Consider the following 17,008-nt stretch of genomic DNA (forward strand, 5'->3'; position numbering starts at 1 on the left):
GCTACACCATTTTACATTCTTACCAGCAGTGCACGTGTTTTTGTTTCTCCACCTCCTTGCCAATACTTTATTTTTCTTCCCTCTCCTCGCTTTTTCTTTTGATAGTAGCCATTCTAATGAGGCGTTATCTTATTGTGGTTTTGGTTTGCAATTCCCTAAGGATTAGTGATGTTAAGCATCTTTTCGTGTATTTATTGGGCATTTGCCTATCTTCTTTGGAGAAATGTCTATTCCAGTTCTATTTAAAGTGTCTATTTAAAGTTCTCAACTTTAAATTGGGTTGTTCTCTCTCTCTCTCTCTTTTTTTTTTTTTTTAAAGATTTATTTATTGATTGATTGATTGCTATGTTGGGTCTTCGTTTCTGTGCTAGGGCTTTCTCTAGCTGCGGCAAGTGGGGGCCACTCTTCATCGCGGTGCGCAGGCCTCTCACTATCGTGGCCTCTCTTGTTGCGGGGCACAGGCTCCAGACGCGCAGGCTCAGCAGTTGTGGTTCACGGGCCCAGTTGCTCCACGGCATGTGGGATCCTCCCAGACCAGGGCTCGAACCCGTGTCCCCTGCATTGGCAGGCAGATTCTCAACCACCGCGCCACCAGGGAAGCCCCCTCTCTCTCTTTTTTTGTATTGTAAGAGTTCTTTATATACCCTAGGAAAGTTTTGTTTTTGAATATTATCTCATATAATCTTCATAATAACATGGAATAGAAGTGTCATTAACTCAACTCTATAGCTGAGGACCTTGCAATACACATAGAGAAATGAATTTGCAATTCATTCCCCCCAAAATATTTATTGAGTCCTCACTATAAGTCTGACACTATTAAAAGTAATGAGGATACAACAGTGAAGAAACAAAACAAAGAACACTGCCCTCCTACAGCACACATTTGAGTAGGCAGATTAGATCTGCTGGCTACTAGAATTTGTTAATTCTCTTAGACGGCATGGGGAGGGTACCTCAGTACCACCAGGTGGGGTAGAAGTCCAGGGTTCCCACATGGTCTCAACTGACACCATGCCAGGTGGGAGGACTCATTAGCGCCTTTGGAGGATCAGTGTCCTAACCGCTTTCTCAGTCTTCTCTGATACCACCTGATATGCTGGCTGAGACCCCTCGTTACAGCCTGGGGGGTGGAGTCTAGGTTCATCACTTCATCTTTGTTGGTTTGGTTGCGGGTAGGGCATAGTTGTAATGGTGACTGGCTGCAGTAGAATAGTTATTTCCTAAAAGTATTCTGTCCTGCTGGGCTGTTCTTTTCCTGCCCCTTTGGCTACAGAGAGAGCGAGTTTTGTTGGGGCTTTTATTGTCTGTGCCATTTGGTGTTTCAGGTGGGCGGCACCCAGCCTGGGATATATGTGGCAAAAAGAAACCCCAGGGAATCCAGTGCCTTGTGGTTCAAATCCTGGAGTCCCTTACAGTCTGTCTTCTCTCCTCCATCTTTTACACTTGTGTTTGTTTTACGTATAATGTCCAGGGTTTTTAGTTGCACTTAGTAGGAGGATTAGGGAAAATATGTCTACTTCATCTTCCCAGAAATGGAAGTCCCTGTGTAACTTTAGAAACATTAGCTTATTTAAATACTTGCAGTGTAATTACGAACAAGCTCAGAGAGCTTAAGTAACTTGCCCAAGAGCCTGTTTTCGGACCTGATACCTACAGCTTATATACCCTCACTCACGATGCTTCTTAACCAATAATGGTACCTGCCTTTATGGAACGCCATGCATCTCTGTCAGTGTCCTAGCTGCCTCCATATACTGTGTAGCTGGGTCCTTATTTATTTATTTAGCCTCTCTAATAACTTTGGTATCTACATTTTGTTAACCTATTTCTGTCTGTCCGTGCTGTTGTGATGCCCTAATGGTTGGCACTGGAATGATCCTGTCTTTGTAATGGGACCCTGCTATTAACCCCCTATGGTGATGGCCAGCACACTCCCACAGAAGGGTAGAGATTCAGGCTTTCTGAAAATACAGTTAGTACGTAGCAGAATTTGACCCTCACACGTTACATATTTTACGTGATACTTTTTTCGTCCGTCTGTTTTTAATCAAACAGTTATTTTGGATTTGTTATCCACGAGCCAGCAGGCACTGGGACACCAAGCTCGTCAACAATGCAAGGGGCTCCCTTGTCAGACTCTTCTCCTCTCTTTGGTTGGTCATTGTTGGCAAAACCACCTGAAAAAAACAAAACAAAAACAAAAACGTGGCTTTGCTATGGGCCGGGCTGGTGAAGTTGCCAGCAGATGGCTTAAAGCATTTAACTACCTGTCCTGATGTAGTGAAAATTGGATTTCTGAATAAGAATGCTCGATGTTTTATTGGTCTGGGCTTTAATTATCTTACAATGTAATGGGAGAAAAAGCGAGAGCCTTTCATTTTCCACTGGTGACTGTCATTTTTCAGACCTTTCTGACGCTTGCTTGAGAGGGAGAAACTGCTTCTGCTGGTCACTGGAGCAGCCTGCGGCCCCTGTGTGAATAAAACATGCCAGGTAATTTCTGTGATGCGGCCAACACACATGTATGTAGAATCGATGCTTATTATCCCATCAATTAACAGAGGTAATTAAAAAGATTTTAAGCTTTGTGATTGTCGGGAATCCCCCACTCACGAAGAGGGTCTCTAATTTCTTTGGTTAATCCTTGGGTTCTTAATTTAGGATTTTAATGCCCATGGGGGGAAGAAATCAGACGAAAATGCTCAGCTCCAGAAAATATGCTTAAAGAGGTTTGATGTTCGAAAGACTGAAGGAATTGTTCATCCTGACGATGACATGCTTGCTTGTATTTTCCTGAGATGGTAGCTTAGGTGGGGAAAAGGCTTGCTTTCAAAGTCATCTGAGAGTGTTTAATGATATACATTCAAACTTTTATTTTTTGAATAAACATCACATTTTCAGGCTTTAAACCAAACATATAAAAGGCATAGAGTAAAAATTTCCTTGCTATTCCTGTGCCTCATTTCCCCAGTTTTTTTCTTTCCCCTTATAACCACCTTCATCTGAATTAGTTAGAAAGTCTGAATTTTTTTTTTTTTTCTCAAAAAATCCCATGCATGGTTCTCATACAGAATCGCGATTGTCTGACGTCCTTTAGGGGACCAGGCACAGAATAAATGAGGACATAAATCCCAAACTATAAAACCAAGGATCCAGGGGAGACATGATAGAGTGATGTTTTCCCCTCTCTCTCCCTTGTGGACCTTTCAGAGGCTGTGTGCCTGCTGCCTGATTTCTAATAAGCCACTTTCTGTGTTTCCGAGAGTGGGAGAAGTCATAGCACTGCTCAGCTCAATAATTGGGAGTGTTTTGAGCCTTTGCTATTGTCCTGGTGGGGATCTTGGCTGTCCCCTCCCCTGTTTCCTTCACTCTTTTTTTTATATTGAAGTATGGTTGATTTACATTGTTGTGTTAATTTCTGCTGTACAGCAAAGCGATTGTTACACAAATATATACATTCTTTTTTTTCAGATTCTTTTCCATTCTGGTTTATCATGGGATACTGAATATAGTTACCTGTGTTATACAGTACGACCTTGTTGCTTATCCATTCTATATATAATAGCTTACTTATCTACTCCTGACCTGCCCCAGGGAATTGCAGGGCTCAGCCTTCATTCAGGCCTTTCTTTTTCTCAGTTTATGTCTCCAGCACATGAATTTTCAAACCCAATAGAAGCTTTTTTCTAGGCTGGTGTTAGAGTTTGAGACTAATCTGCACTGAAGAAGTAAAATACAGTATGATATAAATCTCCACTGGTGCTTCTGTGCTGAAGGGAATGTGACTTAACCTGGAGAGACTTGCATTCCCAGAATACTCGCAAGATCTATTTTCCTTTAGCACTTTTGTTTTACTCTACTTTGGACCACATTCTCACCATAGTGTACATATGCAGTTTTAATAGATGGTGTTGATCAAACTGTCCTTTTAAAACTTGAAACAGCTGGCAATATGTCTTCCTAGTGGTATGTTTGAAATTGGACGGATACAAATAAAGATAAGCAAGTTGTAAACAGAAATAGCCAATGTTGAGCCCAGCAGAGACATTAATACACTGAAGAATCTATTTGGAGGGTTCTAATCTCCCTAACACAGTATATTTCCTTCTGAGCTCTGACTCTGGGAAGTGGGGCATCAGCAAGTTGCCTTGAACCCCTTAGCGCCTGTCATGATGATAAATTGTTACACAGCATGTCTGCTTGAGCAAATCCCACTAGCAATTTTAAGTTGCTAAGCCCTTTGTAGGATTCACAGAGCACAGAGTATACCTAAAAATAACACCTAAATAAAAATGAGCTGATACCTCAGTTACCTCCGCCTGACTGTCACCGACACCACTGATCAGCAAGAATTCCCATCTATTCGTACACTCTGAGATCACCTCTTTTCAAATATCTAATTTAGAACAAGTGTTACTTTTGGAAGGAACACACTTTGGAATCATTTCTTTATAGTTGCATGAGTGAGAAGAGACTCTTGCTTCATATATATATGTCCATCCATCCATCGATCCATCCATTTACAGAGTCATTCATCATTTGACGTTCACTAACCAACACAGGTTGGGTGCCAATTGTGTACCAGGCACTGTGTCAAGGGCTTAGGGCTATCTAAACGCAATAAAGTTAATTGAAAGTAAAAATTCAGTTCCTTCGTCACATTTTAAGTGATTAAGAGCCACATGTGGCTAGAGGTTACCATATTGGACAGTACAGAAGTTGAATGTCTTTATCATCGTAGAAATTGCTATTGGACAGCACTGCACTAGATTTTAAATTCTGTGTTGATGGAGAATGTGTCAACTTTGTTTACTGTTGTATTTTGGGTATTAAGCACATAGTACTTAGCATACGGGTACTCAATAAACACGAATCGATTGATTGTTTAATTGGTTGAGAGGCTGTTTTGTGAGGAGAGTCAGCTCCACTCAAAAAATGAACTGAGGCTGCATAGTTACATGTAGATAACAAACATTCAAAACATCTCTCTTATATGTGTCTTTCTAAAAGCTAATTCTGTACTGTCTGTGCTATTTCAGATGGGAATGATCTGAAACACCTGAAGGATTTAATAGCTTTCATGTTTCCTTGGCAGTCCTTTCCCTGAATGGTTTCATGTTCCAGAATTTCCAAACAGTTGTGACTAAGCAAGTCGAGACATGCTTGGGTTTGTATGTTCGCAGCAATGCATGGAGTTGGTGCTTTTCCTAAAAGCCTCTAAGCAGGAGGAAAGGCCTAGCTATAAATTCAGTGAATATAAAATGTTTAGTAATCATACACTGTCACTAAAAGAAATAGCTTAAGTGTTTAAGAGCTTCTATTCCAGATCACAGAAATCTGGATTTGAATCGTGGCTTCACCACTTAAAACCAATAGCATAAAAGCCCTAGTTTATTTCCTGACATCACACTATAAGGTGAATACTATTGTTACTCTCATTAAAGAAGAAAAAGGAAACCGAAGCAGAGAGGGGTTAAATTATTTGCCCAAGGTCACACAGCTAATAGTTGTGGTGGAGATGTGGATGAAACCCAGGTAGTCTGATTCCAAGGTCAGTTTTTTTAACTACAGTACTCCCATGGGTCTGATCTCAACTTCTTTGTGCCTCAGTTTCCTCATCTGTAAAATAGGAATAATGCTACCTAGCTCACATGAATTGTTACAAAGATAAGACTCTTGGACACAGTATCTGCCAGCTACTGTTGGAGTTGTTTTCTCTTAAAGGAAGGTATTCATTAAGAAAAACACTCTATCTCATCACAAAATAAATATATAAACAACAAGGTTATAACAGTTTTCTTTTACCTATGAGACTGGCAAAAACTGAAAATGAGATAACATCCTCATTTGGCTAGGGAGAGGTAAAAAGGTATGCCTGTACACTGCTGGTGGGAGTATAAATGATGTAACCTCTAGGGAGGTTACATCAATTATAGGGAAGGAATTGGAAATATCTATGAAGATTAAGAATGGTGGGAAGCAGCCGCATAGTACAGGGAGATCAGCTCAGTGCTTTGTGACCGCCTGGGGGGGTGGGATGGGGAGGGTGGGAGGGAGGGAGATGCAGGAGGGAGGAGATATGAGAACGTGTGTATATGTGTAGCTGATTCACTTTGTTATAAAGCAGAAACTAACACACCATTGTGAAGCAATTATACTTCAATAAAGATGTTAAAAAAAAAAAAGAATATACATATCTTTTGGCCCAAGAAACCCACTCCCATGAATTTATCTTTTAGATATTCTTGCAAATGTGCTCAAAGATATATGTCCTAGAATATCAGTTGCTGTGAAACTTGATGATCTAACAGTACAGAATTGATTTGGTAGAGAATAAACCAGGGCTTGGCACACCTTTTCTGTAAAGGGCCAGACAGTAAATGTTTTAGGCTTTGTGGGTCACAAGGTCTCTGTCATAGTGTGAAAGCAGCCACAGACAATGTACAAACGGATGGCCATGGCTGTGTTCCAATAAAACGTGACTTACCAAAACAGGGGGTTGACTGCATTTGGCTGTGGGCTATCATTTGCTCACTCCTGGCCTGGATAAATTATGGTATGTCCATACAAGGGAATATTAGCCCTGCCTTCATCTCTCCTGGACCCCAGAAATCTCCTCATGACAACAAAGCAACCTCCCCACTTATTCTTTGTTTCCCAACAAATGAAGCCTCTGCTGGATCCAATAGTATATTTGGGGGAAGAAAAGCAGCCGTGGCAAAGAGAACTGGTTAGTACCAGGATAAACATCTTCTAGGTTCTAAGCTTTGCTCTTTTGCACTAAACCACACCTCTGATCTGGTCAAAACTGTGTGTGTCATGGAGACTCAGGGCCCCTAATGACCTGGCTGAACCATTAGGGACCCTTTAGTGCACATGAATCAAGTGAGTGAAGAACAGCATTAAAAAACAAATGAAGTACCATGGAGTGGGACAGCATTGAATTTAGTGGAAAACAGAGTGTCTCGTGTGGTTAAGGTAAGATCTGTTTTGTGTAACTTTGAGTTTAGGGCTCTATGTACTGGAACACATTCAAAATGTATTTAATTGTTAAGAGTGCCTGTACCATGGAGAGATGACCCTTGTGCTTTGATGGTCCTTTTGTGATTGCCTGTAGCTTCCATATAAACATCTCACCCCTCCAGGAATCCTTTATTCCATCCCTCTTTTTCGTCTCCTCCATGGCTTATCAATATCTGCAATTTGCTTACTTGTAGCTTATTGGGGGGTGAGTGGTGCAGATGGACAGGAATGATACCATGGATAGTCCTTAACCTATGGGCTTCAGGTCATTCCTGGCTTGCAATCTGGGGGTGGTGCAGTTTGCAAACAGGGGAACGTGAGTCGGTGAGTCACGAGGGCCAGGAGTTGCGTGCCCCGCTGTGAGCTATCTGTAAACATGCTGGAAACTTTTCAAAGGAGCGTTAAGATTCTTCTTCCTCTCTGGCGAGTCGATCTGTTGTATCACCTCTAAGTTTGCGTATTCAAATGTATCACATTATAGTTGTTCAACAAATATTTACTGAGTACCTAGTATAGTCTAGGCACTGTTCCAGGTGTTGAGGACACAGGTGTGTACAATCTAGTAAATAAAGTCCCAGCCCTTAGTGGAGTTTATATGGGAGCGGGAGAGATCTAAGATACAAGTAAACAAATGAATACATAATGTAATTTCAGGTCTGTATGTAATCTCTCCCACTGGGCTGTAAGTACATTGAGGCAAGCATTGTATTTACCCAGCTGTTTCTCCAGTCGTGAGCTGGGCTGAAGGAATATTTGGCACCTCAAGGATTCCATCTGTAAACAATGCCTTTTAATCTACTCCAGCACCTTAGCAGGGAATGCGATAAACATTGGTTACCTGATGGGAACTCTGTCAAAGTTGGTCTCTCAGTACCCGAGCACTGAAAAGCCCTCAGTTGCCCCACATTAATGCTACAGGCCGGGTCATTTTTTCCCAGAAAAGGTAATGCTACTGATTGGAACAATTATCAGTTTTAATCATCGTTATCAGCTACTGAGCACTCTGATGAGGTGAATCTGCTATGAAATTTGCTTATGTTATATCACTGTACCCTTTACTGGTGGGATAGTGTGGCAGGTAGAATAATGCTCCCCTTCCCGCCCCCAGGATGCCCACATTCTAATCCCTGGAGTCTATGGATATGTTAGGTTCTGTGGCAAAGGGAACTAAGGTTGCTGATGGAATCAAGTTTGCTAGTCAGTGGACCTTAAAATCAGGAGATTATCCTGGATTATCCAGGTTGGTCCAATGTAATCACAAACTTCCTTAAAAGTGGAAGAGAGGCCAAGAGGAGGTCAGAGTGATGCAACACGCAAAGAACTTGACCTGCTGCCGCTGGCTCTGAAAATGGAGAAAGAGGGCCATCAGCAACGGCTTCTAAAAGATGGAAGAGACAAGGAAATGCGTTGTATCCTAGAGCCTCCAGAAGGGAACAGAGTGTAGCCCACCCCTGGATTTTACCCAATGAGACTTCTGCTGGGTTTCTCCTACAGAGTAGTATGATAATACATTCATGTTGTTTAAGCTACTAAGTTTGTGGTCATTTGTTTCAGCAGTCAGAGAAAACAAACAGGTTGATATCTTTATCTCCCATTGTATGGATGAGAGCTGAGGCTCAGAGTCTTTGGGGCACTTTCCCAGGATCACACAGCCTGGTTTCAATGATGGAACCAAGATAGGAATCTAGGTCTATCTGACTACAAGCTGATGCTTACCCACTGCTGGTAGGAATTTACACGATCAGTTAACGCTGATAAAGCTAATGACAACATCTACCAATGCCTAAAGATGTGACCCAGCTCTAAGCTCCTAGAACACAGATCTGGACCTCAGGTCTTATCTGAGGAAACTGTGATTAAAAACATGTTCCTCCTGAGTGTGTGTGGCGCCGTGTTGCAAAGTTCTGTGGAAACGTATGTCATTACTCACTGTGAAATTTTCACAGAAGGTCTAGGAGCTTTCAGAGAGCGAGATTAACAATGGACTTGTAGAAAAGGGCAGCAACGCTTAGGGCAACGTGTAAGCTATGAAATGTATCACATTCTAGAAGGAACATGATAGTGGAGATCAATCAGAAGAAACCTGAAGGTCTGAAGAGACTAGGGGAGATAATATCAGGAGAAATGTCAATTCACAGGCAAGAAGGGAAAATACTTGAAGTAAGGAAAACTACTGAGTTTGTATTTTGCTTTTCTCTCGCTCACCAAAGTGGCATGAAAGCAAGTAACGTCACATGAGATTGTTTCTAGTAAGTAGGGAGATGACTTGAAGTTCGTATGAGCCAGTGAGTCTAAGTTCACAGCACAAGCCAGTTAGATTCTCTTAAGCTCCAAGAGGTCAGGTAATGAAAATATAAATAAAATAGCAGAGGCTCAAAGGCAAATCCTTTTTCAGCCACCAGGAAACCTATTAGACTTATTACAACCTCCTTCAAGTGTTTTGTTTGATAAACCAGGGGGCCTGCCCATTTAAGGAAAATATTCAACTGGACTTAAAATATTTCCCACAGAAACACAGGACTTCCAGGAAGCCTTCTTCTGTTCTCATCTTGGCCTTTTAATGTCCAATGTCCATTATTCATGGAGGTCCAGAGAGGACTGGAGAAGCCAGGGCCATTCTTGGAAGCACTTGCTGCCAACAGGCTCTGAAGAGCATTTAGCTGAGCCCGAAAACCCAGCAAAGCCTCAGACTCCAAGTCAAGCAGGTTAAGAAATAATTCTTCATTCAGCTGGACATTTCACACTCTTAATGACTTAATGAACTTATTCAGTGAACTGAGTTTGATTTTATTCACGTTGATTCTGACAAAAGCTATCCTTATATCTATGAGGGACTCAGCATCCCTATGGAAGGTCAAATGAAGCACTTGATGGTCTGGGTTATTGTTGAATGTACCCCAGTTGGACAGACAAAGCACATCTGGCTTAAAATGTAGGAGAACAGTGGGGGGTAGCACTGTCGTGGTTTAACAAGGTTTAGAGCAAGTTGTTTTGGATGCGGAGACCTGGATTTGAATTTGGCGTCTTCCCACTTCCATCTCAGTCATCTTGAGCTAAGAGGTTACTTGATCTTTATGCATCTCAGTTTTCTCATCTGCTCAATTGGTATAAAAATAGTACTTGATCTTGCATTAAATAGGAAAGTGGAGATAAAGCGTGTGGCATTGTTTTCTGTGCAGACTAGATGCTCAGTAGATAGTAGCAATTAAGAATGATTTTTATTACTGAAGGTACTCACAAGGATTTTGTTGTTATCTCACTTCCCTGACCTTTGGTTTTCTAACCTGATACATGGGAGTACTGCTAGCATCTATCTCATAGTGCTGTTGTGGTTAAATGCAAAATGCTTAGCTCAGGGGCTGGCACACTGTACGTGCTCAATAAAGGTTAGTTGTTACTTGATAGTTGTTATTAAAAATTCTTATCTTTGGACAGCCAGATAAAAATCACATGGCATTTTGAAATTAAAGTCTTATTTATATGCTGGGTAGACTGGAAGTTAATGGGAAAAAAATCTCTTACGAAAGGGACAAGTTCTAGTATTTTTCCTGGCATTACTTGTCCATTATTTGAGCCTTTGAATCTTGAGTGTGAGCTCCAAGACGCCAGGAGCTGTATTTTGCTCACCTCACTATGATTACAAGTCTTTGACTTATAAGATCTCAGGCATTTATAAGTGTGAAGTAGACATTCAATAGACAACTAATATTTGTAGAGTGCTGTACAGTTCATCAACCTTTCCTGCACACCACCAGGTCGGTTCTTGTCATTACCCTATGAAGCAGGATTATCTGCATTCCCATCTTACATTCTAAGCAATAATAGTAACGTTCATCGATCACTGATCACCGTAGTAGGTGATTTTGATGCTCTGTGCTGTTTTCTCTCGGCCAGTCTCTAACTTCAGCCGCAGTTGTGAGGGGTAGTTCCTGCTCACGTTGACAGTGACCTGCACCTTCTGTGGCTCCCCCCTTATCCTTCCTCAAGGCCACTGTCCCCAGGAATGGGGGAAATGGGGAAGGGGAGGGCGGTGATAGGACTCATGTCAGTTCCCCTCCTCCCACTGCCAGCACGCTGCCTAATAGCTGCTAGGACTCAAGGTCACAAGAGCCTGCTCAGTCTACAGGCAAGTGCAACCTGGAAACGTGGGAAAGTTATCAACCCTTTGGGCAACTCTCAACCAGTTGGGGGGATAGAGGTTGGTAGATAAATATTCCCACTCTTGTCCCTTGCTTGAAAATTGCCGGAGCCATTCTGAACACTAGTCAGAGATCCTGACGGAACTGAGCTCCTATTGTTCTTACCAGCAACAACTAATGCGCTCTTTTATTGGACGGATTTTCCTCCTTTCCTGTCTCACTCTCCCCCCTTGTCAGTCCTGCATCCTAGAATCACCTAGAACCCAGACTGAGAATGTGCCTGCTGTATGCCAGAGGCTGCTACGATGTCTTCACACGGCTTACCTCCTTCATCCTGATACCAACCCTATGAGGCAGAGCTTATCTTCATTGTAGAGACAGGGGAACTGAATGAGGGAGTCTAGCATCTTGCAAAGGTATTTACTGACCTGCCCACAACCCCCAATGATCGAAGGTGGTCCCTAGGGTGTAAACTCCCCTGTGTTCCAGGGTGCACCTGCCTTCAGGTTGTGGCTCCAGAGGAGCCCCTGGGCTTTGGAGAAGGCGCGGAGGAAGACAAAGGACAGGCAAGTAGATGGCAGCACAGGGATTCTATCCCAGGCGGTGGGGTCTCAGAGCCCACTCTTTTTATTTGGATGCTTTACCTCCTCCGAGGTAACGAAGGCTCGGGAGGTGAAGTCACATCCTGAAATACAGCTACTGAGCAGAGAGGCTTCGAGGCCAAATGAGGTCTACTGGAAACATAGACCCAAGGTCTCCTACCACACTGATTACTCTCCTTTTCAAAAGGCCAGATCTACTGTTCTTTTCTTGAAACTAGAAGGAATAAAACCAGCTTAACGAAATCCCCGTTGGACTACAGCAGCATTTTACTGCAAATCTGCAGTGGGCTCTGGAAGCATGCCTCTATCTGGACCAGGGCGGATAGTGCTTTCCATGACAGAGCCCCAATGTATTTTGGGGCTGTTAAGTTTGGTAAAAAGAACTGTTGATTCTGAGGATTTCTCCACTTTGGAGAATTCATGACAGCATAAGAATCAGAGGCCACTCTGTGCCCCTGGACAGTGCTGAAGAAAGCAGTCCAATCCAGCCGCTATCCCAGGAAATCAGAGGTGGATGTGGGAAGAACTCATGCCTGTTCTCCTTCTCCCACTCCCAGCCCACTGCCTAATGGGTGTTAGGTCAAGGCTATTTCCTATCCCCAGGATGTCCTCCACTCTATCCCACACCCACCGAGATCTTGTCAAAATGCTGATCTCATCACGTCCCTCCTCTGCTTAAATCCTTCAGTGCTTTCCCTTAGATTCTTTAGGATAAAGACAGAATTCCTGATCATGGTGCCCAAGCGGGACTCCCCCCTCCCATCAGCAGCGACACCTCTCTCAAAGCCCCCCTCACACATTACGCGCTACATATCCATCCTGTCTCCTGCCATCTGACAGCTTTGCAAGCCTACTCTCTGCCTGGAATAGTCTCCCTTCCACCTTGTCCTTGTGAAATTCTGTGCTGTCTTGAGGCAGATTCAAGCTCCTTGACTTTCCCCTAAGCAGCTCGAGTCCCTCTGATAAACATTCTCATGGAATCATGTGTCTTTGTTGCACGCAGTGTAACTGGGGTATGATTATTTTACTGTCTGTCTCCTCAATAGAATGTAAGCTTCCTGAGGTGGGGCGTGTTTCTGCTTTCGCTATCGTATCCCCAGTGCCTGGCAGAGCAGTGGGTATACAGGAGGTCCTGGAATGACGGAATCAACGAATGAACAGCCCTGGGCTCATAAAGCAAGGTCAGGGTGAGACACTGGAAAGACTGTGCACTTGTCCTTCGCTCTCTCATTGTTCAAGCTCACCAGGTTCTATTACTGTAATTCTCTATTATCCAGCCAGCACTGTATGCAATAACTTTATTAAGGTCAAAGAGATATCACAATACAGATTTATCCAACAGGATCCAGAAATGGCTTATACATATCATCTAAGACACACAGCTGTTTTGGGCTAAAATGTTTCCAACATCACAGATCACACAATGAGTTTATACATCGATAACGACTTTTATCTGGAAATACAGATGCTCAGTTTGCTCTCACTGTTGGGCCCTGGCATTTCAATTGAGTTAAAACAAAGAGGCGTAGATTAACATTTTCTTGATAATGAATACATTCTGGGGAATATTTAATGAGAGGACAGAGAGGAAGTCATTTTTAATTTATGGGTAACATTCAAATCAGACTTTGTAAGTTGAGCCGAAACTTGAGAATTTTTAATAATTGGATCTAGGACATATTAACTTTACAAATAAACAGGATTTAAAAGTTTAGCTGGTAGTGTAGGTTCCACAGACAATCCTTCATAAATTAACATGTTAGCACAATATCTTGACTATGGTTTCTGATACCTACATCTCCATTATTCTAAGGAAACAAAACTCCATCCACACTCATAGTTATTGGGCCCATTGTTCATGGTCCATAGAATAAAAGCCACAAAACACCATAGAAAGTTACAAGAATGTAAATATTTAGCTAACTAAATAAATATTGGGCAATTTCCATCTACAACACTGAATATCTACTAATCAGGGAAAAACAAAAACCCCAAACCTTAGTTACAATGCATTCAGAATTGGATAAAGCCAGAGAGACAAATTTGCAAGTATACAAAGTAGTGAATATATTTCTTTAAACGTCCATTTAACAAATTTGTGGTACAAACTGGAAAATTTTCATAAATACAGTTCAAATGTTCATTTTGTGAGAAAATGCTTATTCATGCACTAAATCATATGAGCACTGATTCATCAAATAAAAAAAAATACAGAGTAATTGTCTGAAACCAATACTTAGAGACTCACAATTCTACAGGGTCTGCAACTAAAAAATAATAATACATGCACGTTGTGATGCACCAAACAGTATTAGAGAAATCATTAAAATGCCTTTCACGTCAAAAACTGTAAGAAAACTCAATGCTGTTTAATTTACTTTATGCACATTACATACCAGAGACTTTAAGCTACAAAATGCTTCTACTATCTCAACACGCATACAAAACGACCATAAAAGTATCTGTGTATATAACAAGGTGCTCTCCAATTAGCCATCTTAATGAATCATGTATCTCCTCATGTCATCTCATCTCTAAGTACCATTCATCACGACCCAGGCCTTTCTGCTTTAATGAGGACTACAGATCTCTTATTTACATTCAACACTCCCTGAATTAATAACTGATTGAAACTCTTAAAAAATTCTCCTGCCACTGACATGGAAGGTGGTGAGGCTGTCTTTGGAAGAATGCCAACACTACCCTGTTAAATCTGATTGGTAAAAGAAGCAGGGCCACTGGGCTGTTGGCCAAACTCATCCGAGGAGGGCCCCAAACTCGCCTGCTGGTTGTACCCACTGCTTGATCCATAGCTGTCTTGGTTGTACCCGCCTTGGTTATAGCTACTGGAGTGTCTCTCCATTGGGTCTGAAAGATATCTCTGGCTCGAGGAATGCCAGCCGGTCTCCTTGAAAACAAACCAGATGTTTCCAGCCCAGAGGATAAAGTTCAAGAATCCAAAGACCTGAAGGAGGATCAAAGCAAGTGAGTTGATAGACTGGACAGAAACCCCAGAAAAATCTCAGTTTCAGAAAAATCCTTCACAACACAAAATGTCACTTTTCACCTCAATGTGGGGGCCTCTTCCAGTTTCACATTTGGAGTCACTGTTTCATTTAGAATATCTGACTTTTCATGAAGGCTTGCTACAATACATGTTAGGCACTGCATAAAAGGCTTTATGTATATCCATTCATTTAGGCAAAGAGGGTGCTATTATTACACCCATATTAAAGATGTGAAAACTGAGGTTCAGCAAAGATAAGGATCTTATTCAAGGTCGCATGGCGTGGTTAGTAGTAGACCTGGGACAAGCCCTGTTCCATCTAACTCCATAGACAGAGTGCCTACCTAATCTATCACTACCTCCCCAGATGAGGTAATCCTCATGGTGTGTAAGATATCTTCAGGGGACACAGGGTTGAGTATTTTCACTTTAATGATGGTGCATTAATTTATAAGGTTACCTTCACTTTAATGCTAGAGTTACTACTTTTCCATTTATTGAAATGATATAAATAAAATGAGTCAACCTAAAAAGTATGGAGTAAGCAATGGTACAGGTGGAATGCAGACAAGCACACGCATGGTAGTGTACACAGAGGTTGTGCTTCTTTGAATAATTGTACTTTCTGTGCCTCTCACAGTCAGAAGGGAACGTCCAAACCACACTCTGAATGAAGTTCAGGTTGCAGAGAGGTATGAAATGTTTTCTCAAGAACTGAATGTGAGACTTTCCTATGGAAACTCCTCTCACTCTCCAGAAGGGTGTCCTCGGTGAGCCAGAGGACCGGGTGTCACTTCCCTGGGGCCTGAGTGTTTGACGGAAGCAGAACTGTTTGCTTCTGTAAGAGGCCCAAACAGAACAGTTGTTCTGCAGCCTCTTCCAAGGCGGACTGATTGACTGGGAATTAAGCAAGGCAGTCAGTTTTAACAGCCCCCTTTTGGAGACAGACAACGATAGTGTGGCACAAAGCTGTGATGACATTAAAGTATATTTAATAGCCACTCCAGCACGATGCTGACCAAACAAAATGGACTTGGGCAGAGGCCATAGCTCTGGAGTAGGCTTCTAGAAGTCCCCTGCAGTGTCAAAATAATTTATCCCTTATTTGTTGGATGGTGGGATGCTTCAGAGTGCCCTGGGGGTGGGAGTAGCAGGCTAGGTAGTCAAGATGAGGGACTTCGGGGGCTTGGAACACGGGCTCCAAGCTTCAGAATTTTAGCAGCAAGTGGGTCAGGGCACACTACCTGAATTCTCAGCCTTGGAGCCATCCCCTCTGGCTTTGGAATTCGAGCGGCCTGGGCTCTGCAAATTTTTGCTTTATGATTCTGGACATGGCAGTTAGCCTCTGAACATCAGCATTTTAAAAATTCTATGAAATGAAGACAGTTATTCCTTCCTTGGGGGATAGTTGTGAGGATTAAAGCGGATGTGTGTGAAGCAGCTAGACAGTGCTGGACACGTTAGTAAATGCTTACTGATTGCTAAGCTGTGCTGTGAATCACTTTCTAAAATATTTCCATGAATTGTATTCAGCTGACTCTTTTGCTGAGGCATAAACTGAAGCAGGGCTTTGAGGCCATATTCTTGAGGTGTCAAGAGCCAAAATTGAGCATCTAGGCTTCTAACCAATCTCACTGAAGACTGGTTTATCCAGACCTCCCTCCCTCCCTTCCTTCTTCTCTCTCCGCATCCCATCCTTTTTTCTTCCTGTAACCTTAACTGAGATTTATTTAACATAATTTTGTGCCATGCTCTAGGCTCCTTGCTGAGGGAGATACAAAACACAAATAAGGTACTTATAGTATAACAGTTGCATGATCAAAATGAATTAGGTAATCACTGATACAACTCTAATTTACATATAGGACCTTTTAACCATGTGTACAATAGCTAGGATATTTTCCATCAAAGGGGAGAGCTTGATTAAATTACACCTCTGTAAGTATAGGTTGATATATGAGCAGAAAAAATGATCTTGGAATCTTTTCAGATATGAAGGGATGGCTCTGCCCAGGACTATAATTTTACCTGTTTTCTATTCCTTGGTCCCTCCCTTTCCCCTGATGCTACTTCGTTTCCAAAAAAGGGATGTTCGAGAAGAGCCTAGAAATTAGGGAAATGCAACTTAAAAGTAAGTACATAAACAAGGCATTGCCATGGGCCTATTTAAGGAGCGGTGATATCTTTATTGTCATCACAGAGGTATCACAGATCTCTTGCCTGGCACATTTTAG

The 17,008-nt window shown here is 42.2% G+C and overlaps 1 protein-coding gene across 2 annotated transcripts in view; it reads right to left on the minus strand.

Annotated features, from left to right (window-relative positions):
• Positions 1-13,051: 13,051 nt before the first annotated feature.
• Positions 13,052-17,008, minus strand: part of SYNPR (synaptoporin) — a 297,141-nt gene continuing 293,184 nt past the window's right edge. For both annotated transcript variants that reach the window (XM_082344817.1, XM_082344818.1), the window contains one exon: positions 13,052-14,732. In XM_082344817.1, the coding sequence (XP_082200943.1) occupies positions 14,475-14,732 (258 nt within the window). In that variant the 3' untranslated portion in view covers positions 13,052-14,474. The remainder of the gene's footprint in view (positions 14,733-17,008) is intronic.

Source organism: Balaenoptera borealis, assembly GCF_965194805.1.
Source record: "Balaenoptera borealis genome assembly, chromosome: 12".
NCBI classification, from domain to species: domain Eukaryota; kingdom Metazoa; phylum Chordata; class Mammalia; order Artiodactyla; family Balaenopteridae; genus Balaenoptera; species Balaenoptera borealis.